Source organism: Eucalyptus grandis, chromosome 6 (assembly GCF_016545825.1).
Source record: "Eucalyptus grandis isolate ANBG69807.140 chromosome 6, ASM1654582v1, whole genome shotgun sequence".
Taxonomy (NCBI): Eukaryota; Viridiplantae; Streptophyta; class Magnoliopsida; order Myrtales; family Myrtaceae; genus Eucalyptus; species Eucalyptus grandis.
Window position 1 is genome coordinate 12,977,090 of NC_052617.1, and position 24,014 is coordinate 13,001,103.

At 42.0% G+C, this 24,014-nt stretch overlaps 2 protein-coding genes and 1 pseudogene across 5 annotated transcripts; all 3 read right to left on the minus strand.

Moving 5' to 3' along the window:
• Positions 1–13,684: 13,684 nt before the first annotated feature.
• Positions 13,685–14,322, minus strand: LOC104451520. Its single transcript, XM_010066159.3, has 2 exons — positions 14,182–14,322; positions 13,685–14,089 (listed from the first exon to the last, which is right to left on the minus strand). The coding sequence occupies exons 1-2, from the start codon at positions 14,320–14,322 to the stop codon at positions 13,685–13,687; spliced, it is 546 nt and encodes a 181-aa protein (XP_010064461.2).
• A 534-nt stretch (positions 14,323–14,856) lies between these two features.
• Positions 14,857–17,567, minus strand: LOC104448472. 4 transcript variants are annotated; one of them, XM_039315118.1, is made up of 3 exons: positions 17,456–17,567; positions 17,336–17,385; positions 14,857–15,431 (listed from the first exon to the last, which is right to left on the minus strand). In XM_039315118.1, exon 3 carries the CDS (start codon positions 15,408–15,410, stop codon positions 15,030–15,032), a length of 381 nt encoding a protein of 126 aa, XP_039171052.1. In that variant the 5' UTR covers positions 15,411–15,431; positions 17,336–17,385; positions 17,456–17,567; the 3' UTR covers positions 14,857–15,029. The 4 variants fall into 4 exon arrangements, with proteins under 4 accessions (XP_039171052.1, XP_039171051.1, XP_010060601.1 ...); XM_039315117.1 differs by having other exon boundaries at positions 17,228–17,385; XM_010062299.3 differs by lacking the exon at positions 17,336–17,385.
• Positions 17,568–19,370: 1,803 nt separating this feature from the next.
• Positions 19,371–23,114, minus strand: LOC120294634 (annotated as a pseudogene).
• Between the last annotated feature and the right edge of the window lie 900 nt (positions 23,115–24,014).

Consider the following 24,014-nt stretch of genomic DNA (forward strand, 5'->3'; position numbering starts at 1 on the left):
TATGTTAAGTTGTTAGGATTAAGTTTTATATTGTTAGAGTCGGTGGTTTCCATATCTACACCATTGAAAAATAAAGTTATTGCTGCTTTGGGTTGTTCTGGTTGCAAGTTAGCGATTGGTGAGCGAGAGGAGAAAATAGACTTGTTAGTCCTAGCCATGTATGACTTTGATTTAATTATTGGCATGGACTAGCTCACCAAGCAACGAGCTATAATGGACTGTTATGGCAAAGCGATTTAGTTTGACTCGTTAGAGGGTAAGAGCTTCGAGTTTGTCGAAAATCGAGGAGGACCCTCAATTATCTTGATCTCGTTGCTAGAGGCAACTCGTTTGTTAGACGAGGGTTGTCAAGGTTACCTGGCAACTATCATGGATATGACAGTCAAGGACCTGAAGATGGAAGACATTACTGTGGTGCAAGAATTTCCATATGTATTTCCAAAGGAATGGCCAAGATTGCCACTAGAGAGAGAAATTGAGTTTGTAATTAAGCTAGCACTTGGGACAGAGCCAATCTCTAAAGCTTCTTACCGGATGGCGTTATTAGAGTTGAAGGAACTGAAGGTACAGATGCAAGAGCTATTGGATAAAGTATTCATTCATCCCAGTGCATCACCTTGGGGAGCACCGGTTCTGTTTGTAAAGAAGAAAGATGGTTCGTTGCGCCTGTGCATCGACTATCGGCAACTCAATCAAGTAACGATCAAGAACAAGTATCCACTCCTGAGGATCAATGATTTGTTCAATTAGTTGTAAGGAGCGTCAATTTTCTCAGAGATCGACTTGAGGACAGGATATAATCAGCTGAGAATTAGGAAGGAAGGTGTTCCTAAGTCAGCATTTTGTACTCAGTATGGTCATTATGAGTTCATAATGATGCCATTCGGGTTGACGAATGCTCCTGCTGCCTTCATGGATTTGATGAACCCTATATTCAAGGAATATCTAGATCAATTCGTGATCGTGTTTATCAATGATACTTTGGTATATTCGAGAAGTGATGAAGAGCATAAAAGTCATTTGAGACTAGTGCTGCAGATGCTGAGAGTTCATTAGCTATACGCCAAGTTTAACAAGTACGAGGTTTGGTTAACTCGTGTTGTTTTCTTAGGTCACGTGATTTCGAGTGAAGGAATCTTTGTGGACCCGAGCAAGATTGAAGCCGTGATCAATTGGTGAAGACCGACTATAGTGACAAAGATCAGAAGTTTTCTTGGTTTGGCAGGTTATTACAGATGGTTTGTGGAATGATTCCCATCATTAGCATCGCCACTAACAAAACTCCTAAAGAAAGAAGAAAATTTTGTATGGGCAGACAAGTGCGAAAGTAGTTTTCAAGAGTTGAAGGAAAAGCTGACTACCGCTGTGACATTCTGAAATTCTCAACCTGTTTTCTACTGAATTAATCGGGCATTTCGTTGACACGTTTATAAGGTTATTCTCAGAGTCGATCACTCTCGAGATAACTAGATTATCTGGGGAAACCATTAAGGAATTTTAAGGCAATAGACTTGAGAACTCGATCAGGAATCAGCTTATCGACCGTGCTCATCTTTAGAGGCCATTGCGGCACAGTTAAAAATCGATTTAACACCAGAGATAGGCCTAGTCGACTGAGATGTGTGGCTGATCGTGGGTGACTCCACTAAACATCAACCGATACTAATCTGATTTTACTGTCGTTTTGGTACCCTGTGTCCGTATTGGAGTTCTCGAGATTTTCACGACAATCATGAGTAGCCAATGAGTCGAGTGGGTTCGTAGTGGTTCGAAGAAAATCGACCACGGGTCATTTGCTCTTAAAAATATCTGAAAGTTACTCGATAGTCTAAATCATGCTAAAAACGCATCGAATGAAAATTAACCGCCAATTCGAGTCCAATTTCAGAAATTAAAGTTTTGGCCATGTCACAATAAATTCTAGGAGTGTCGACTCAGTCTTAGAAGATTTTTCTGACATCCGACACTTTTTGGGAAAAAGTCATCGCCGGGTTGTTTTAATGCAGAAAATGCCGAAGGTGGTTTTCGATTTCGAAATTGAGAAGTGTGAGAGATTATTAGATGAAGAAAATTATCAATTGAGGCATTCAGAGGTCAAGTGAATTTTGTTGAGGTCATTCGAGATTAATTCAAGAGAGAATTTGAGTTCATTTAACCCAATCCTCCCCCAAATTCGTGTACCCCCACCTAGCCACAATATTTGGACCATTTTGGCTTCTAGAAGAGTGCATGAGTGGTCCATTGTGAGCCAAGGATTAATGCATGGCTAAGAATGGTTTTTGGAAGATATTTGTTGTAAAATATCAAACCAAGTGGAGCCCAACTCTCACTTATCTCTATCTCCTCTCCCTCACACCCTCTCAATCGGCCACATCTCTTCTTGGTTCCTCCATTTCTTTGTGCGAACATAGAGGAAGGAAAATTACGATCAGCCATCCGAAGCTGCGCTGTGCTTCGAGTCTTCGTGCAGCCACGCTTGGTCAAAACCTCATTTGAGATTAATTCAAGAGAGAATTTGAGTTCATTTAACCCAATCCTCCCCAAATTCGTGTACCCCCACCTAGCCACAATATTTGGACCATTTTGGCTTCTAGAAGAGTGCATGGTGGTCCATTGTGAGCCAAGGATTAATGCATGGCTAAGAATGGTTTTGGAAGATATTTGTTGTAAAATATCAAACCAAGTGGAGCCCAACTCTCACTTATCTCTATCTCCTCTCCCTCACACCCTCTCAATCGGCCACATCTCTTCTTGGTTCCTCCATTTCTTTGTGCGAACATAGAGGAAGGAAAATTACGATCGAGCCATCCGGAAGCTGCGCGTGCTTGAGTCTTCATGCAGCCACGCTCGGTCAAAACCTCAACGCGAAGACCCAGTAGTTTCACGTTGACACCGATGTTTCGTGTCTTCTCTCTCTCGCGGCCAGCAAAGCCGAAGCCACACGCGTCCCACTGCCACGAAGAATTCTCCACTTCGGCTTGTCTTCATCAGATTCAAGGGAACTAGCAGCTTCTCCTCTTCTGTTGACTGAAGCAGCCCCAAAATCCCACGGAGTAGCTGAAGACCAAAGCCAGCACCGAAGGAAGCCACCACCGTCTCTCTGCAACCACGTGCCCACGATCCAGTCAACGACGCCCTCTCCTCCACCGTTTGTTGACCGAAGTCCCCATGCCTCTGCCGTCCACGCATTTGCCTCCGCAACTCCATATGCGGCCAGCAAATTCCACCGAAGGAATCCCAGAACCCCAGCAAAGCAACAGCATCATCGAAGTCGTGAGTCCATGGTCTTCAGCCGCGTGAGCAGCTGAAAGTCCATCCCCTATCCGCGTGATTTCTCTTCTTCACCCGTAGAGAAGCCGGCCCAAGCTTGCAGTCTTCGAGCCCATCAGTCCAGCAGTTCTTCAGCCAATTCAATTCAACGTACAGCCCAGCGTTTAGCCCATTTGGGCCGCAGTTCAAGCCCAATCAATTTCTCACCATCAGCAGCCCATCAGCAGAGTTTTGTGAGGCCCAATTCCAGCAGTAAAGCCCAGCCTTGCTGAAGTTTGTAGGGCCAAGTCTTAAGCCCGATCCAAGCCCGCCAGTGTTGTCGAAAATCCAATTTCGGTCGCCGTCGTGTCGCCGTTGCAGTGATTCGATCTCCGCTTTTAATCAAGTGAGTTTTACTCACTAATACTTTATTAGTTTGCTAATTATACTTAAGGTTGGTTAGATTTAATTAAATGCAATTAGGTGGTTAGATTAGTTTAGATCAATTAAATTAGAGACTTAATGATGCATGTTAGGTGGTTAGAAATAGACATTAGCAAGTAGACATGTCGTGTTATTTATGGAACGATTCTCTGTAATTTTCCGGGCTCGTCTCGGCGTCCAATTCAGCACTACGAGCATAAATTGGATTTTTTATATTATTTATTTAATTTTCGAAATTAATTATTTAATTATTTATTTTCCGGAAATTCAACCGGGATGGCCGGATGTGGAATTTCGTGCTGATCGTCGTGGTGCAGTCCATTTATTTATTTGAGTTTTATTTGGTGCTAAAATAATTTATGAGTGAATTTAAGATTTATTCCTAAATTAAATCTTGAGAGGGTCGGGTGGGACTGTAAAGCCACTAGATCTTGAGAGGGTCGGGTGAGACCGTAAAGCCACTAAATCTTGAGAGGGTCGGGTGGGACCATAAAGCCACTAGTTCTTGAGAGGGTCGGGTGGGACCGTAAAGCCACTAAATCTAAGGAATTGCTTGGTGTGAGATGAATGACCTAGAAATGGTCTGATTGACATGAAATCGACTAGGTCGATTTGATCGATGCTTAGATTGGTGATGTGATTGTTTGAGTACCTATTGAACTGTACTAATATGCAGATGGAATCTGAGGCCAAGATAAGTCCTCTGACTCGTGCTGTGCTTAGGCAACCAATTAGTGTATTGGCTTACTAATCGAGTCTTAAGGGGTAGGACTCGTTGAGACGTGGTCTCATTGGTTATTGAATAACCATTTCAGGACCCTGAGGAGAAGCTAAGGAGGAGGAACCTGAAGGGAAGAAAGACTTTTGAAGAAGAAGATGGTAGAACGAGGGATCTTGAGTATAACCCGGATGTAGATTGAGATCCCATTTCTTTTTGTAAACCATGTCTTAGTGTAGATAGGTGTGGGACAAGTAGGCTGTGAATAGTATTGTAAATATACTATGAGTTGTGCTGTTAATGAAAGTTTGATTGTGAATTTCAATATGAAGAATATGGCCTGCTTTCCTATCCCATTGTTTTATTGTTTGGGAATTTATATCTACTTCTGCCTGCGTAAATAAAAAGAAAGGGTCGGCGATACTTAGTCCTAGGATATCGCACTTTAAAATCGACCAATAAGAAAGATGGACGCGTCCCCGAGGATCGGGGCATGACAACCGCACACCATTCCATCTGGTTTGGGAGGATTCAAGATCTACAGTGATGCGTCATTTAGAGGACCGGGTTGCATGCTGATGCAATATGGTCGAGTTGTTACATACACCTCCTGTCAGTTGAGACCTCATGAACAGGACTATCCGACGCATGACTTAGAGCTCGCGGTGATTATCTTTGCCCTAAAGATTTAGAGACACTATTTGTGCGGAGAAAATTCCAAATCTTCACAGACCATCAAAGTCTCAAGTAACTATTCTCTCATAAGGAGTTGAACATAAGACAACGCCAATGGATGGAATTACTGAAGAACTATGACTGTGATATCTTTTATCACCCGGGAAAGCGAATAAGGTCGTCGATGCTTTGAGTCGGAAGTCTTCCGTTGCTCTTATATTGATGAAGGAGTGAAATCTAATCGAGAGAGCTCAAGATTCAGTATTCAAGTTTAAGGTATGCCACATTTCAAGTCTTATGGCCACCCTCAAAATTGAACCGAATGTCCAGATCAAAATTAAGCTACTCCAACCGATGGACCCAGATGTGCAAAAGATTCTTCAAGAGGACATTGAGAAAAGAAAGGCTGACTTTCAGATTTCTGATGAAGGAATACTGAGGTTTCGGGGACGTTTGGTTGCACCTGACAATGTAGAGCTTAGAGAGGATATCTTATCATAAGCACATCGTAGTAGTTACAGCATCCATCTTGGTAGTACCAGGATGTATCAGAATTTATGTCAATGATATTGAAGGTCAGGTATGAAAGTGGACATTGCCAAGTGTTTGACGTGTCAGCAAGTCAAAGGTCAGCATTGCAAGCCGGGAAGACTTCTACAACCTCTCAAGATCCCAAAGTAGAAATGGGAACATATCACGATGGATTTCGTGACTAGACTACCGAGGAGTCAAAGAGAAAATAATTCGATTTGGGTAGTGGTCGACAGACTGACGAAGTCGGTTCACTTCATTGCAGTTCAAAAGGACCTTAGTTTGGATAGACATGCATATTAGTACGTGCATCAAGTGGTTCACCTGCATGGAGTGCTAGTTACTATAACTTCAGATAGAGACTTGAGGTTTACCGCCACTTTTTGGAAGAGCTTGCAGAGTGCCTTAGGTACCAAACTGCAATATAGTACAGCATATCATCCTTAGACGGATGGCCAATCTGAGAGGACAATTCAGACCCTCGAAGACATGCTTAGAGCTTATGTACTAGACTTCAAAGGAAGTTGGGAAGAACATCTTCACCTGGTAGAATTTGCCTACAACAACAGTTATCAACAGAGTATATAGATGGCTCCATTCGAAGAGTTGTATGGCAGAGTATGCAGGACACCAATGTGTTAGGATGAAGTTGGAGAAATAAAGATTACAAGTTCAAAGTTGGTCCAGCAGTCAGTAGAAACCATGGCAATGATCAGAGGCAGATTAAAGACCGCTCAGAGCAGACAAAAAAGTTACGTAGATAAGTGTCGAAGACTTTTGGAATTCCAAGTTGGTGATCACGTTTTTCTGAAAGTGTCACCAATGAGGGGAACTTCGCGCTTTAGTAAGAAAGGAAAACTGAGTCCGAGGTATGTAGGTTCGTTTGAAATTCTTGAGAGTATTGGGACCTTAGCATATCGTCTTGCATTGCCACTGAGATAGACACAAGTGCACGACGTCTTTCACATGTCGATGTTGAGGAAGTATGTGCATGACATGACCCAAGTGCTTAATTTTGAGGAATTAGATATGGATGACCGTGTGTCATACGTTGAAAGCCCAGTTTACATAGCGAATCGGAAAGAACAAGTTCTTGGTCAAAGTGATCTGGTAACACCACGGTACTGAAGGAGCGACATGGGAGACTGAAGAGTCGATGAGACAGTTGTACCCCACCTTTTTGCTGAAGTTTTGTAATGGTTTAAATTTCGAGAACAAAATTTTTATAAAAGGGGAAGAGTTGTGACATCCTAGATTTTCAATCTTGTTTTCTATTAAATAAATTGGGTATTTCATCGACGCGCCTATAAGACTGTTCTTAAAGTTGATCACTCTCGAGATAAATTAGACAATCCAGGGAATCCATTAAAGAATTTTAAATGCTATAGACTTAAGAATTCGACTAGGAATCAGCTTCTCGACCGTGCTCATCTTTAGAGGCTATTACGGCACAGTTAAAAATCAATTTGAGATCAGAGATAGGTTGAATCAAGCGAGATATGTGGCTAATCGTGGGTGACACCATTAAATTGGAAAATTCTCGTCGGTGGCAATAGACTAATTTTTCTATCGTTTTGGTACCATATGTCCGTATTTGAATCCTCGAGATTTTCACGATAACCGAGAGTTGCCAATATGTCGAGTGGGTTCATTGTGGCTCAAAGAAAATTGACCACGGGTCATTTGCACTAAAAGTTTCTGAAACATACCCAGTAGCCTAGATCACGCTAAAAACGCGTCTGAGAGAAATTAACTGCAAATTTGAATTCGATTTTAGAAATTGAAGATTTTTTCATGTCACAATAAATTCTAAGAGCATCGACTCAATCTCAGAAGATTTTTCTCCAACTTGAGACTTTTGGGAAAAAAGTCAAGGTAAGGCCGTTTTGTTTAGAAAAAGCCAAAGATCATTTTTTATCGCAAATTTAGGAAGCAAGTGAGTTGTATTTGTAAGGAAAAATGCCAAGATGATCGAAGGAGTATCGATTGAATTTATTGAGGCCGAATCATGTTGATTTAAACAAGAACGTGTGTCCAGTTGGAAGGAAACTTAGCCAATTTCGTAGCTCCGCCATTTCCCTATGGTTTTGGACCATTTCAAGTGTCCAAGGATGTGCATGGTTAGCTGAATTGCAGCTAAGGAAGTGCTGGTGGTTGTGGTTGAGTCAAGGGAACAATATGATGGAAGATCAAGGCTTGTGGCCCCCTCCAATCTCTCTCTCCTTCCTCTTTCCCCCTTGCCATGCGACTACCTCTCCCTTCTTGCCTTGTTCGAAACCTAGCAACCAACAGTAGAGAAGCAGTCGTCGACCCCACAAGCCGTCGGAAGTAGCCACGCCACTGCACGCCCACCGGAGCAGCCAGCTCACCGTCGCGCGTCCGCTCGCCCGTGCTGCCTGTCTGCACGTCCCAACCCGTCATCCGCCTCTGTCTGCGTGACCCAGGAGCTATCACGATCAGCTCAGGCCGCCGTAAGCCCTGTCCAACCACCGTGAGCTCATGTTGTTGGTTGCTCGGCTTTACTGTTGCCTTCACCAGTCTTACTTGTCTTGTTTAGCCTTTGTTTTCTTTGTTTACAGCAACAAACAAAGGCTGATGAAGTGGGTATTCTAGCAACTTCAAGGCCTGTTTTGAGGTGGTTACGGGCCTCAAAAGCTAGGCCCACCTTGGAGATAATCGGTCCCCGTTGCATTCCCGACATTTTGAATTGGACGGATCGCGAAACAAGTGAGTTGAACTCACTAATTCTCACTTAGTCGGTTAATTACGATTAGGGATTGATTAGGTTAATTAAGCATGGTTTAGGTGGATAGATTAGATTAGATTAGTTAATTTAATTATCTGCCGATACATGTTAGGTGGTTAGTTAGTGACATTAGCAAGTAGACTCGTGCTATTAATTATTGAACAAAACTTCGAATTTTTCCGGGTCCGTTTCGACTTTCAATTAGGCTATAACGGCCCTAAGTTGGATTTATTGCATTTATTTATTATTTTCCGTAATTATTTATTTATTTTTTATTTTTTGGAAATTCAACTGGGATGGTTGGTGACCGGAATTTCGTGCTGATTAATGTGGTGCTCTCTGTTTATTTAATTGAGTACCGGATTGTGGTAATTGAGCGAAATTTGAGATTATGAGGATTTATACCAAAAATTAGATAATGTAGGTATAAATCTAAGAAATTACCGAGTGGGGCCGTGATGCTACTAAACTTAAGAAAAGTGCCAAGTGGGGCCATGATGCCACTAAACCTAGAAAATTGCCAGGTGGGGCCGTGATGACCACCAAATATAGAAAAGTTGCTAGTGGGGCCGTGATTACCACTTAGTCTAGGTTGTGCCTATTAGGCCATGGCTAAGAGTTGAGAATGATTAATCGAGGTGACCGTGCGATGGTCTCGATGACATATAATCGACCAAGTTGATTGATCGATGAGTCGATCTGATTGAATTGAGTGGATGATGTACCAGTCAACATTTATGAATTGAACTGACTTGCTTGAAGAAACTGAGGTCAAAGTAAGTTCTCTGACGCCTATTTGGGCTTAGGTAGCGTTTATGGTGTATTGGCTTCCTAATCGGGTCTTAAGGAGTAGAACTTGCTGAAACGTAGTCTCACCCCGTTGTGGGACAACATTTCGGGTACCTAGATGGCAGCACCTCCCCCTCCTCCCGTGCATTTTGGTATACCGAAAGAAGTCATAGAAGTAGGTTATCATATTCCGATACACCCTCACTTTGAAGGATTAGAGTATGTAATGATAAAATCCACTATTTGGGTTGACATGGGTGAACCCGAAAAGGTGCCTCATAGGTACCGATCATGGTATCGCCACTATCATGATGGGCGAAGGGAGGGTCCTGTGCCGGAATATGATGTACCTCGATATGTTTGAAGGTTGCGCTTGGGAATGGCACCGTAGATCCTGAGGGTGGATCAGTAGTGGATGCCAAGAATCCTAAACTCAAAAGCGATCCTAACTCTCTGGTGTACTCAGTCAAGGCCGCCAACTGGAGCAAGGAAGAAGGGGAGATCGATGAGGACGAGGAGGTGGAATAGGAAGAATTTAGCGATGATGAATAGTTGTGGTTGTTAAACCCCTGCCCCCTACACTTGATAGGTGTTTACTTTAAGTAAGCTAGGTTCTTCACTTGACCCTACACTTGATGGCCACGTAGTGGAACGGTGTCCAGCCACCTTTGTTCTCGATCATGCAAAGATCAAGGCCTACTATTAGAAGCTCCCTCGTGACTTTCAAATCCCCCGTGGTCGACACAATGTGTAATGGTATAAGGCCACCGCGATTCAACTCCCTTGCAAAATTGGGCTTTCCTATTTTTCCTGTTACAGGAGTACAAGGAAAGATGGCTACGCAAATATAAGATTCAGCACTCATGCATTGAAACATGAAATAGACTTGATGGCGTCAATACATTACAAACCGAAAAGGGATGAAAAGGCAATGATAATAGTGAGCTAACTGATGATAACACCATGTGACGATCATCACAAGCTTTTGTACATGTATGCAATATGACACGTTGAACTATGAACTTCCTAAAGTAGCTTGGAACTAGTCAGTTTCAACCCTGTCTTGACGATGTTTCCAAAGTCTAGCATGTGAGGTGTCTATGCCTCTATCCAAACACATTTAATGGTTTTGCATCAACAAACAGCACCAAAGCACCATGCTGACTTAGCCTTCTTCATCATTGTCTTCATCATCTTCATCCATCCCTCTATTCAAGTTTGCAAGCTGAACGGGATCGATGGCCATCTTCTCAACTTCAGAAAGAGACCACTCAGGATATTCCTCGTGCTTGAATCCAGCATCAAGGGCGGCTGATATACTTGGCTGGACCAGAAGCTAATATCGATTTTGAATTCCCATTTTGATTCTACTGCTGCAGCCCTTCATACTGAGTCCAAAATCACACCTTGGATCTAAAGCTATCTTCCACATAAGAAGCTTTATTCATTTCTGTCAACAATAATCAAACACCATCCTGCATCCATGTGCCTAGACAAATATCTTGCTTCGAGTTATTGAAGCTCCTGATACCTAGGTGACTAACCATGAAAAGCTCCATTAAAATTCCAAACTCATTTAAGCTATAGAATCGAAGTTCGCTAAAAACAAAGATGGCTCTGTAGTCATTAAAATGGACCTCTCATGAGAAGCTAGAAAATTCTATCTTTCCAACCATCCTTACCATGAGCCCATATGTTATAGACAAACTAGAAAGCTCAGAAGGAGACAAGCTTGAAATACAAGCCTTCAATTATGAAGGACATCCTATAGTTTATTTCAAATACCCTATTTCGAGGCAGTATCCATGGGATGTAGATTACTAGTGTCGACTCTGTATGATACCAAATCTGAATGTTGATGATAGTCCTTCCGAAAAAAAGGGAAATCCAAAGATCCATTCTTCCAGAAATGTTAGGAGAAGGACCCTTCTATTGGGCCACTTAGAGAGGATGAAGGAATATATTAGTTTTTGGTGTATTATGGCTTTTCCCAAAAATCAAAATCATTGGTTTCAAAAAACCCTCCGAAGAGAAGACCGCAACCTCTTTCTCCTATTAAACCATTCTACAAACCTATCCTCAAATCGGCCAAGAAAAATCCAACTTGTGATCCAGACATCTTTCAATTCTGCAAATTAACAAAAACAAATCCCCTTAAGCCATTTACCCCTTACTGCATTTGCATGTTTAACGAGTCTGATTTTTCATCTTTGGAAAAATTCACAAGTCCAATTGGGTACATTAATCAACCCAAGATTCTCAATCCCACCGGAAGTAATTCTAATGGAACTACCAAAGATCTTGGTCCCTTGGAATCTGTCCTAAATTGGCAAATGGAAAATGCTTAGTCTAGAACAAGGCACTTACCATATTGAGGTTCAAACAACAAGTAGGCTTTAATGCTCTCAAAACTTGAGCGGCTAAAGTCCAGACCGAAGTGGAAGAAGTCAAAACTCAACTAGATCATGTCCATCAACAGCTAGATTATACCTCGGTGATCCAAAACAAGCTTCTTCAATTTTACTGGATGAAACTACAAAAAATAAAAGTTGGGTTAGTAAGACCAAAACATTCCTTGATGGTCAGTCAATTGAAGTAAAAAGACTTTAGAAATAGATCAAGGAACTCGAAACAAGCCAAGAGAGGAATCACAACCCCTCTTCTTCTACTTCTATCTTTGATCAATTATTTTCCTCTTCACAGGAAAAATCTTCATTCCTCCCTTTAAGTTTCACCACTACTCCATCCCTTCCATTTCTACTTTATAGTTTAAACTAGACCACTCCTATTCGTAGACATGACATGAGAGCCATCAAAGAAAGGTTCTTAGCAAAATAAAAACTGCAGCCAAACTGACAAAAGAACCGACAAAATCTAAACAGCCTGAGTCTCCACCAATTGACCCTCCATCTTCACACATGATCTCCAACCCCCTTGAGTCAATTCTGAGAGAACATGTTAAGACAAGTATCGCCATGATAGGTTGTGACAAAATCCAGTCTATACAAGATTCATATTTGAAGCTTCTGGGTCTAAGTTAAACACTTTGTCATCCGCTTCCATGGATGATGAGTAGGCTCAACATGTTCTTGAACAAGCCCCCATTAGCTTCATGATGCAACCTGAAGAAGAAAATGAAGAAAATATGATAGATTTTCCCTTCTAAAATATCGATTCTGGGAATAAGACCTTCAATCTCACGTGCGCACTTGATGATATCTCATATCACAAGTGACATGCTAGGCTACAAGAGTTCTATACCTAGATGAACACCAAAGCTATTAATCTAGAAAATGACTAGTTGTATATTCTCCTAGAGTTCACTACCAGATTTATAGGCAATTTGTTAGACTAGTGATTGGCTCTTGCTCCAACAAATCAAATATTTTCTTGGCATAAGATTCTAAATGATTCACATTCTCCACCATTTCTTTATCGGTAGGGCAAAGGACCTCATAGAGCAAAAAGGGAAATAATTCTTTGAGAGAAAATATTATCCTTATAAGCGAAAAGATCTTGATCAACATTTCCAAGAAATGATGAAGCTCTACTATGCCCTTGGTTGAGATCCAGCTCTCAAACCAATTTTCTTGTCATCTATGCCAAAATAAATTGGCAATATGGTTGACAAATATTTCCAATCAAAGAATTGGATAATCCATGTTTCCCTTGAAGAAATCCAACAAGAGATTCACAAAGCCATTGATGAATTATGCCTAAGGAAAAAAGCATTCCAGGAATTCTCATAAAGCAATAGGATGCTTGGCAAGGCCTCCAAATCAAATGTGGCCATAGAGATTTTTCTTGTGATTGTCCAAACAAGAAAGAGAAGCAATTTCAAAAGCATTCTTCTAGAAGAAAGAAAGGAAAATATGGTAAAATCCCAAGTTAATATACCCGTCTAACTCAATAATTTAACAATAACTAACGAAAAGTAAATTTATCACATATGTACCGGTTTATGATTTTTAGTAGTTAAAAAATTAGTTTGGAGTTATCACGAGTATATCTATTTTGGATTTTTTCGTGGTATTAATCATTTTCTTTAATTGTCATTAATCATTTTCTTTAATTGTCATGATCCTTGACAATTTTCATATATTCTCCCTTACTTTTAGCGCTTAATTTTTTTTTCAGATTCCTAAAACTATATAAATTAGTTATATAATTGCAGGGTAGACCTCCTCATTGGGCGGGGTTGAACCGAAAATTTGGCCCGTCAAGGGAGGAGGACATGGAATCTTTACTGAGGCCCAGTTAATGTTGGGCCGGACCGGGCCTGTCTTACAACTTTAAGATCGTCAGGGCAACTCATGATTTTGATGGTAGAGAAATGACCAGAAATTTTGTCAATTACATAGCGCAACATAACCACCATCATTAATCACGAGGATTCCTCTTTCTTTATGGTTTCAACAAATATTAGATCAGAAGTGACGTTTCTTCCATGTTTAATTCAAGACTCGAAATTACAAAAGTTTTTTCAGTTACATTTAAACAAGAGAATCAGCATTCAGAGCTTCTTTATACTCTCACTCCGCTTTATCGTATCCTCCTGCACGCCTCCTCAAATCGTCCACGTTCTCGTCACCCTCCGAGTTCTCATGATTCGGCCCTCTCTCCTCCTCCTCGCTGTGACTGCGGCCGCCCGCCGCCGCCTCCTTAATCTCCTCGGTGGTCTCCCTGGCTGCCTTCCAGGCGCCGTCCATCGTCTTCTTGGTCGTCTCGCCCACCCTGTTGGACATCTCCTTCGCCTTCTCGGGCCCGTCCCTCGCTCTGTCGGCCATATATCCTGTCACAGCACTGGCCCGGCCCTCATCGGGGTCGAGGGCCTCTTGCTTGGCTTCGTACATCCCGTCCCTCGCCGGGTCAGACCCCGTTTCCGGGATCCCTGTCCCACGATCTCCAGGGCTCGTTTCGGCCACAGCATTGCTGCCCTGAGATTCAAAGGATAAACTCACCACATCACTTAGGATATCCTATTTGAAATAAAATCCTAGGAGGATAGGAAAGAAATATATAAGTATACTTCTGCACGTTCAAAAGCAGAGGAGAGAAAGCAAGCCCTTGACGGCCGGACAGTGCGTTGGACATAGAAAGATGGGTCTCTGGACGAAGCCCTGAAGCTATTGTTGAGGAAAGCTCTATTTGCCCTGAACATATTGGCCATCTCTCTTCAGCTCGTCTGTCCGCTTTCCCTTTGCCTTCCCCATCTCGTTCCTCCCCACGTCCTGGAAATATAACGTCAGCATGTAGCCACCGCCCGCTGGAAGCACAGAAGACTGAAAGGTGGCAAGGTCTAGTGACCGGATGATGGCAAGAATCGGACACGTGGCGCTTTCTCCTGGGACATGCCTGAGCATGCATGGACTTTTAATGCCATGGTGGTGGATTTTCATGTGCTCGACACATGTTTCTTCTTCTCTTCAAACGATTTGTCCCGGTTACTTTTTGTCTCGTAGCAGAGATTAAGCTGAAAATCAGGGAGACAGGACAATGGCCCGGTCCTTTTGGCAGTCTCCCGATCCTAGTTCAGTGCCCTCTAGAAAGGCCTAAGGCCGAGGCAAGAACATGGATCCAATGTCTCGTGCGTTTTAGGAACACCATCAAGACAATGCTTTGCCTTACTCACCACACAGTAAGCATGATCCGAATTAAAAATTTCATTTTGATTAAGAAAAAGGGCGAACATTTCGTTCGCAAATGACAAGAAGCCTACGCCTAATCCATTCAGTTAATTTGATCTATAAATCTGAAAACACAAGATAAAAGGCCAAAATTGGATCCGAGTGAGCAAGGATTATTATCACCAAAGATTTTTACCATACAGCTAACATCACAATAGCCGGGAAGCGAGAAGACTGAACGAAATTGTGACTATTTCTTGTCTTCTTCCTTCATCTTCTTCTCCCATCTCCGCTTCTTGTAGGCCTGCAACAAATCCGGCATTTTCTCCATCAGTCTTGCGGTGTTCTCCCGTTTCTCGGCGGCTATCCTGTCGCACTTGTGCCCTTTCCTCTTGGTTCTCATCTCTTTCCTCTCAGGGTCATATGGCCAATCTTCACCTGCAAGTAGGACTTCCTTGCGTAGCCTAGCTCGGCGACGTGCGCTGATTCCCAGTGGCTTCCATGCTCCCAACTCCCAATACCCCCACACGCCCTTGGACAGCTCGCTCCTGTATTTCACCAACTTCTCCCGCCACGGGTATTGGTACTCTGCAATGGTCTTCACCACAGATTGGGCAGCTTTACCAGCCATCAGCCCAACTGTTGAGCTTCTCTATGGACCATAAAAAAAATTAAAAATTAAAAATTAAAAATTAAAAATTATTTTACCTCAAAAGCACGGTGAATTAGCCTTTCAAGTGATAATCCACAAGGAATTTGAACTGAAGTATCAAACTATGCACAGATGGAGTCACAAAATCATAGCTTTTCAACATAACTTCAAAAATTAAAGAAAACAATAGAAAATTTTGAGATGAAAGAACTGCTTCAATCCTTTCGAGGGTTCTAGAATTATTGAATTGATATGAACATGCCCACAATATGAATTTGCTATTCCAAAGCAGTGCCATTGATCATTTAAACATGGCTTGCATGCAGAAAGCAGTTCAAGAAAGTAAATGTTATCCAATTAGGGCAGTTAAATGTTATTCTGTCTACAATTGATGCCAAATTACCACTCATGATTGGTATGAGTAGAACATCTCCAATAAAGAGCATCAATCTGAGGAAGAATAACATAGTATGTTCAATCTTCAAATTGCTTCAGCCTGTTTATTTTAGATTTCACCCCAATTAACCTCAGGTCACTCTGATAATACCACAAAAGGCTCAATATTCTCCAGGATTGGAATACATTGGGAGCTAGAAGCTGGAAATCATTGGAAAATCACTAAGAAAATTTGAATATAGACTGAGTAAAGGCCCCTTCTGACCCCCTAGGAGCCGTCCACTATTGCTATTGAATCAGATGCTAAGTAGACACTCTCATTAGTACATTTTGTCTTTCGGTTCTTGATGAAGCTCCTGGTGTCAGGTCCTAGAGGGAGGTTGATCCCTTTTCTAAAACTTTTACTGGACATTCCCAAAAAAAAAATGTGGGAACTCTGTTATGTATCCAGTTAGAGCTTGGCCAATAAAAGAAAAATCAGCAACCAAATATCATGGTCTCATATCACGCATTCTATGAATCAATGAATGCTTTGACAATGCTTCAGTAGAGACTTCTCACTAACGTGAAGACACTTGAAACACAGTGTAGCAGAACATACACTAGAGTTACTACTTGCTCAATAATTCTTCCAAGAAAAAAAAGCATAGTATTTATACCTTGTGCCCTTCTGAAGAAAAGAATCGTACAGCATATCCTCAAAATAAAGTAGAGAGAACAACATGGCAAAGAAAATAGTGACAAGAACAATTGGCAAACACAATTTCACATGACTAAGCTTCTGCATGCCACTGGCCATGGGAAGCACTGGAGTAAATTATCAACACTCTTCAATCAGTATTCTTTCGACTCTTCGATTTGATCTCCAATGAAATGTCATAGGTGTTCATAGCTACACTAAATGTATGAAATAGTATATGCACAATTGGCCAGCTCAAGGCTTACTCCACTGCTAATGACCGCCATCGACTAAAGAATGACACCAATTTCACAGAGGGCACAACTAACCTGACATGCTTATGTTAGCAACAAAAATCTAATATATGCGACATCAACGTCCCAGCCAAACATTCAGACAACGTCTGAACCTTACCTGCCATCTCCGAACCCTCAATTCTAAATGGGTAGGAGTAGCAGTGGCAAATGGGTGTGTCCTAAATGAAATTCCGACGTGATCTACAACCAAGATCATACTTCATCAGAAAAGTACATTCGGTAGAGCAACTACATTACCTCGCAGTTTATCCGTTCATAAAAAATCACATCGACAGCCTGTGTAACCAAGTTTCTTTCAGACATTAAACCAAACACTTGCTGTGCGCACACAAATTTTCCAGCGCTCGCCATTCACATTAAGAAACCCGCGCCCCCAGCTCACACTCACCGCATTTCAAACTCACCCTCAATCAACAAACGACTACCAGCACTTAACACGTCATTGCTCACGACTCCACCCCAGCTCGGTCCCATCACCCGCAACAGTACGAACGTAATACCCAAAATCGCACCGGCAAAAGATCGCAGCCAGGCGCAACGAAGAGCTGCTCGCTTCTCGAACCTGACAACACGGCGACGATGTAAATAGCGGAAAGCGCAAGCGATGTTCGCGATCGAAGAGATGATTGTACCTGAGTGATGTTCGGAGGGTTTCCACGACCGCTTTCGCTGCGCCGTCTCTCGATGGACTTGCAGAAGTCAGGCTCGCAGCTGGAGCGAACTCTTCACTTGCCCTGGACTTTGGGCTCTTGCTAAGATGGTCCCCCGATATCTGCTTAATTATAATTGTAGCCCAACAATTATTTTCTTTTGTTTTTGGGTTCATACCATAAAAACTTTTAAACCAGTACATCTGTAATAAATTTGTCATAAATTAAATTTATGACCATCAAAAGTCTTAAACTAGTATCCTTGTGTGCGACAAATTTATTTTTTGTTAGTTTCCATAAAATTGGATTAATACCACAGAAATGTACATATTAGTACACATATAACAAACGAATGATGAAACCTCAAATTTATAACCCATCAATTATCATGTAATTCAACTTTAATAAAATTTAACAGAAATTAAGAGTAAATTCATTACAGGTATACTGAGTAGGCTTTCTGTGGGATTAATCATTCTTTTTTTCCTTTTTTTCAGGCGGAATAACATATCCACTAACAAGAATTCCTTTCTTTCTTCACTATGATTTATTTATCTTAATGTTATTATAAAGATTTATTTATAAAGTAAACGCTGAATTTTCTCAATTTCGTTTATTTTATAAATAAATTATTTTGATAAGCTAAAAATTACAAAGTCCCATGCGAAATAAGATAATATCTTTATAATACTTTTGTATTAATTTGATTTTTGTCTTAAATTTAAGCGACATGTTCTTATACAGTGTATTTTATTCACATAATAATAACTCATATTTTAATATATATCTTTTTTCATTTTCCTTTTTTTATTTTGACAAGATATATCTTTTAGATTATTTTCATTATCATCTTTATTGCGTTCTTCCATATGCCTTTTTAAGTGAAATGTATTCAACTAATGAAATAGATTATCCTTAAATTTTATGGCAATGAGGTTGGGTATTTGTAATATCTACTATGATTTTTGTGTAGTAAGAAACATTGGTAAAGTTATTCATATTAAATGAAATTTATTCATGTAATGAATAATATATACCTCAAATATAAATGACATTTATAATATTTACGTAGCTCCAACTAAGACATCCATGTCACCAATTTCCGGTCAAAATTAATTGGATGGACTTAATTGATACTCTTGTGAAAATATTTATAATTAAATTAATTCAATTGAAAGGTTGAAAATTGAATTGGTCAATCAATACAATAGATCTAAGACTTTTTTAGCAGTTTTTCCCATGGCCAACAACCCAGGATACCGCATCACAGAACAAACACAGTCATTTCACAGTAACCTCACAAGCAATCAGTTGGCCCAATTCCTCCACTCGCTGCATCACACTGCGTCCGCAGCTGATAACTGCATCACACTGCGTCCGCAGCTGATAACATTGACTGCTTATTCTCAACAGAGACAGTCGCACCATGACTGCACATAAGACATCCTCAATGACTCCTGTCAACTGAAAGAGTTAAGTTAACCCCTTCATGCAAATCTGCATTTCTCTTCTTCCAAAGGAAGTAAATTGACACCATCCCAAGGTAACTTCAACAGCACCCTATAGAAAGGTTTCCTTTTCAAGTTTTGCATAGCCCATTGAGCCTCAGAGTTCCAATCACCTTCAGTGTCTGAATATTATCCAACTGAAGGGACACTCAAAAAAAAAAATGTCTACTCGATGCTGCTCCTCAACCTAAAAAGTGTACTTGTCCTTTTAGCTGTATAAAAATCCTCAGATTACGAGGGACAGGCTCATTTTCTTCATAAATCATAACGTTCTTTATATTCACGGTCCAACAGTTATGGCAGTCATTCGGAGGAATGATATTAGACCCTGTACATATTCAAGCATACAGAGAATAGATAATATTGACACAATGCTATGCAGACCGCCATGTCAAATTTTAGGCGCAATTGATCTGAGTAACTCTTATACACAGATTTTAACTTTTCATGAGCAGGAACATATGCTGATGCAAAGAATACTGGGGGAAACTTCTTATTTATAGAATATAAAACGCGAAACAACCTAAAGATACAAAAGATTTGATGTTTCAGTATGCATAGCCAAAGATTTTTCCTGTTATTGCTGTGATGACATGGCCTCTCGACACTATCCCAGCATTGCAGGAACTAGGAACAGTTTGTAGCTTCACATGTATTATGTCCATGGATAATCCTCTTCAGTTTGCAAAGAGAGGCAATCGAGTCAGGATCCTGGAGAACCCTCAATACCAACCCTGTCGAGCCACGACATGACCTGCTCAATCGAGGGTCTCCTCCTGGGATCTCGGTCAGTGCAATTACATGCCACACTGAGCACTTCCAATACCTGCCTCTCGTGATCCTTGACCCATATCGACGGGTCAATGATCTCTTCCTCCCTCTTCTCAGACTTCATCTGAAACACCCAAGAAACCAGATCCCTACAATTCTTGCCTTTGATAACTTCCACAGGCCTTCTACTAGTAAGAAGCTCCAGAAGAACGACACCAAAACTATAAACATCGCCTCTGAAGGTGGCTGTCAATGTCTGGCTATACTCTGGAGGAATATACCCTAAAGTTCCGACCAAATCTGTAGTCACATGAGTATCATAGGGACGAAGCAGCCTTGAGAGGCCAAAATCAGCTAAATGAGCCTCATATTTCTCATCCAATAGTATGTTGCTGGATTTCACATCTCGATGGACAATATTTGGTTCGCAAACCTTGTGCAGGTACGCCAATCCCCGCGCAGCTCCTTGAGCTATCTTGAGCCTGACATCCCATGCAAGAACAGAGCCTCCATCATTACACTCATGCAGCCAGTAATCTAGACTTCCATTCTCCATGTACGAATATATCAGCAACCTATGGTTACCATGGCGACAATAACCTTGGAGAGAAACAAGGTTCTTGTGCTGAGCCCTTGATAGAGCCTCCACTTCGGCATGAAATTCCCGTTCGACCTGACCACAATCCCCAGAAAGTCTCTTGATTGCAGCTTTCATGCCATTCTGGAGATTAGCTTTGTAAACTAAACCAAATCCACCGCAGCCAATAATGTTCGCTTGGCTGAAATTGCTTGTTGACTTTAACAAGTCCGCAACTGTAAGATCTTTGCAGTCTGAATTTGGGAAGAGCACCAATTTGGAAGATTCAAGAGTTCCAGATAACCTACGAGGCCTGCCTAGTTCCTCATGCAAGTCATCTATATGATCGCTGACGTCCCTCCTCAAGATCTTCAGCAAAATGGCAACCAGCAGTAGTGAAACCACTATCCCAGCACCGATTGTTACAACAAGAATGCTGCTTCTACGGCTGAATTTATTCTGGGGCCCGGACGTACTATTAGGCCTCATCCCCATATTATCAGTTACATCACACGGAGAATCTAGTTCATCCACAAAGCCCAGGGTTCCCTTCAAAACTAGAGCTTGTAAAGCTCCCAAATTGACCCCCAGTAGGAACTGGACCTGTTAAGTGATTATTGGCCACACTAAACTTCGAGAGGAATGTGAGCTCCTCAAGCGAATCTGGGATCGATCCATAAAGATTGTTATTGGATAAGTCCAGCACTTCTAAATTCTCCATACCTGAGATGGAAGAAGGAATCGTTCCAGTTATGTTATTCCTGCTCAAATCCAAGACATGAAGCTGCTTCAACTGACCAATTTCAGGCCATATAGTCCCATTCAGTCTGTTGTTGCTCAGATACATCGAGGGAGGAAAGCTCGAGACCTGGTTGTATGATAAGCCATTTGCACTCTGATTTCTCTTGACATATAGAGGGATTCCGGCAGAAGCAGTGAGATTTGGCAAGACAGAGTTTGGAGAGACAAGGCACTTCAACTCTGTTAAACTCTTGGGGATCTCCCCAGAAAGAGAGTTGTTCGACAGATCCAAATAAAACAAGTTCTCCATCTTCCCCATCCAAAAAGGATGCTTCCATCGAAATGATTCCATGACAAATCAAGAACTTGTAACTTTGGGCAACTCAATAGCCACACAGGGATTTGACCCCTGAGAGCACAATTTCCAAGAGCTAAAACCATCAGACTATTGAAACCGGTCACATTTCCGGAATTTCCTCCCCGTGGAAGTTCTTTGTGAGGATAAGAGTGCTCAGATTTTTGCACTGCTGAAGCACGGACAAAGCACCGGATAAGTTAATGATACTGTTGTTTGACAAAGAGACGAACAAGAGGGATGTGAGCTTTCCGTAACTTACGGGGATGTCTCCACTGAAACTATTCTTGGCAAGGCTTAAAATTTTCAGCTCATGGCAACTGGACTAGGAATCTGGAAGAGGGCCAGAGAAATGATTGGAGGCTAGGTCAACTGTAGAGAGACGAGACAACTTGGTGAAGTTTAGATCGATTTGGCCAGTGAGAGAATTGTTCCGGAGGTCCAGCACTCTAAGGTTTGGACAGAGAGACAGGCTTGAAGGAAGTAGCCCTGAGAATGAATTTGAATGTGCAATTAACTGTTCTAACTGCTTAAGGTTTGCAAAAACGTCAGGAAAAGGGCCCGAAAACCGATTTCCACAGACAATCAAGGCTTTGAGGCTAGAAAGATTACTTAAGTTCGTGCTCAATGAACCTGAGAAGTTGTTCCCAGATAGGGAGAGTTGCTCCAGAGACGACATGCTGTACAAAGATTCTGGGAGATGGCCAGAAAGGGAATTAGTATCCAGATGTAGTTGCTGAAGAGACAGCCCGCACTTCTCCAGGCCATCGAGACCCCCCACCAAATGGTTCAACGATAAATCGAGGGCACGAATACTGTTAGATGAACTGCAGACATTAAAATTGAAGCTTCCAGAGAAAAAATTGTTGCTGATATTGAACACAAGAAGATTAGGATAATCCCCAAGCTCGAGCAAACCCCCAGTGAACTGATTGCTAGAAATATTCAAAGATTGGATGGATGTAAGACCAGATAATGCTCCCCAAGCTGGTCCCAACAACATATTATGGCTCAAATCGAAATACTTCAACTTCTTCAAGAGCGAAAATTCAGAAGGCAAATCGCCTTCGAGATGATTGTGCGAGAGATCGAGCAATTTCAGCTCACTCAGACTGCCCAAGGAGGGAGACACGGAGCCTTTGAGGCCTCGGTCCGACAGATTCAACTTAGTAACTCTAAAGGAAGTTGATGAGTTACTTAAATTCTCGCAGAAAACACCATCCCACCTACAGCAAACAAGATCATCGGACCAAGTAGGAATAATTGACCCGCCGGTGAGGTTACTGGCAAATTCCTTCAATGCCAAGCGATCACTTGGATCACAAGATTGTGCTGTGGTTTTCAGACATAGAAATGAACACAAAGAGAAGGCCAGGAAGACCCATTTCAGGAAAATCCCTGGAAAAAGCTTCAGCATTGTTATTATTCAACTCTGATCTTCAGCTCAAATCAAGGCCAACGGTCCCATCAACTCGTATGGAGAAACCTGCACGCCCACATGCCAAATAGCATCTCACGGACGAAACGAAGCAGGGAGAGCATTACCTGCTTCCGCCAATGCTCCTCCGAAAACGAATCCTCAGACCTCGAAAACAAGGAGCTCAACCGTGCATGCGTAGAGCTCAGATGTCACTCCACGAAGAAACAACACACGGGGCTCGCTCTTCCTCCTTTTTGGGTGCTCTCAGCAAAGCGCCTCAGGACACCACAGAAGCAGCGGCAGCACCAGAATGCAAATTAGCAGAGCACCAGAAGCAGCTAAAACCTCTCTTGGGAACACAGTTAAAATAATAAACCCTGTGGAAGAAGCTCGCCTCGAACTCGCGCGCCCCAAAACACAAAGACCCACGAGGCAGAAAACCCCCGGCGCCGAGGATAGCGGCGCTTGCAAGCGAAGCAACGAGACAGCCAGCCCCAACGATCAAACGGCGCTACACTCGATACCAGATCCCAAGATCAGCCGGGTTGGTTAAAAAATGAAATGAATCTTGAAGCAGCAAAACCAAAGATAGCGTGAGAGAGAGAGAGAGAGAGGGACAGAGAGTCAAGAAGCACGAATTTTTACCGGCGAAGAGGACCGCTATTGGAAGGCCTTGAGATTTGGTACTTGCAGCAGCAGCCACCGTCACTTGCGACTGAAGCAATAGTCTCCTGAGAACCCAAAAGCGACAGCGGGCGAATCCTCTCTTCTCTTCTCTCTCCTTTTTTTTTTCTCTTTCTTCCTTCCCTTTCCTTTTTTCCTACTCGTGGGTCCAAATTCCCTGCTTGCGAATTCAAACAAGGACGTCGCTCTCGCCCTCCATTTTTTTCCCTTTATCAAACGAACGCTTGCGAGTAAAAAAAAGAAGGGAACGGACGGGGGGGAGATATAAATAAAAGAAAAGGAAAGGAAAAGCGAAGTCGATAAGGTATTTCAAAAACGGAGGAAAGGAAAACTTCTCCCTAAGTCGAGAATCTAACGTCACTACTCTTAACTCGATAAAGCTCGCCTGCCTCTTCCTTGTAATTATCCGGTGCGTGTGAAACGAGGACCGCTGCCCTCGAATTCTACGGGCTCTGGACAGGGAAATGGGAAAGTAAAATAGGCAA

Bases quoted from the DNA above. Each gene is read 5' to 3' on its own strand.
- LOC104451520 (XM_010066159.3), bottom strand. From the start codon at position 14,322: ATGGCCAATATGTTCAGGGCAAATAGAGCTTTCCTCAACAATAGCTTC. The intron at 14,090-14,181 runs GTATACTTATAT...TTTGAATCTCAG, and splicing joins CTGCTTTTGAACGTGCAGAA to GGCAGCAATGCTGTGGCCGA.
- LOC104448472 (XM_010062299.3), bottom strand. From the start codon at position 15,410: ATGGCTGGTAAAGCTGCCCAATCTGTGGTGAAGACCATTGCAGAGTAC.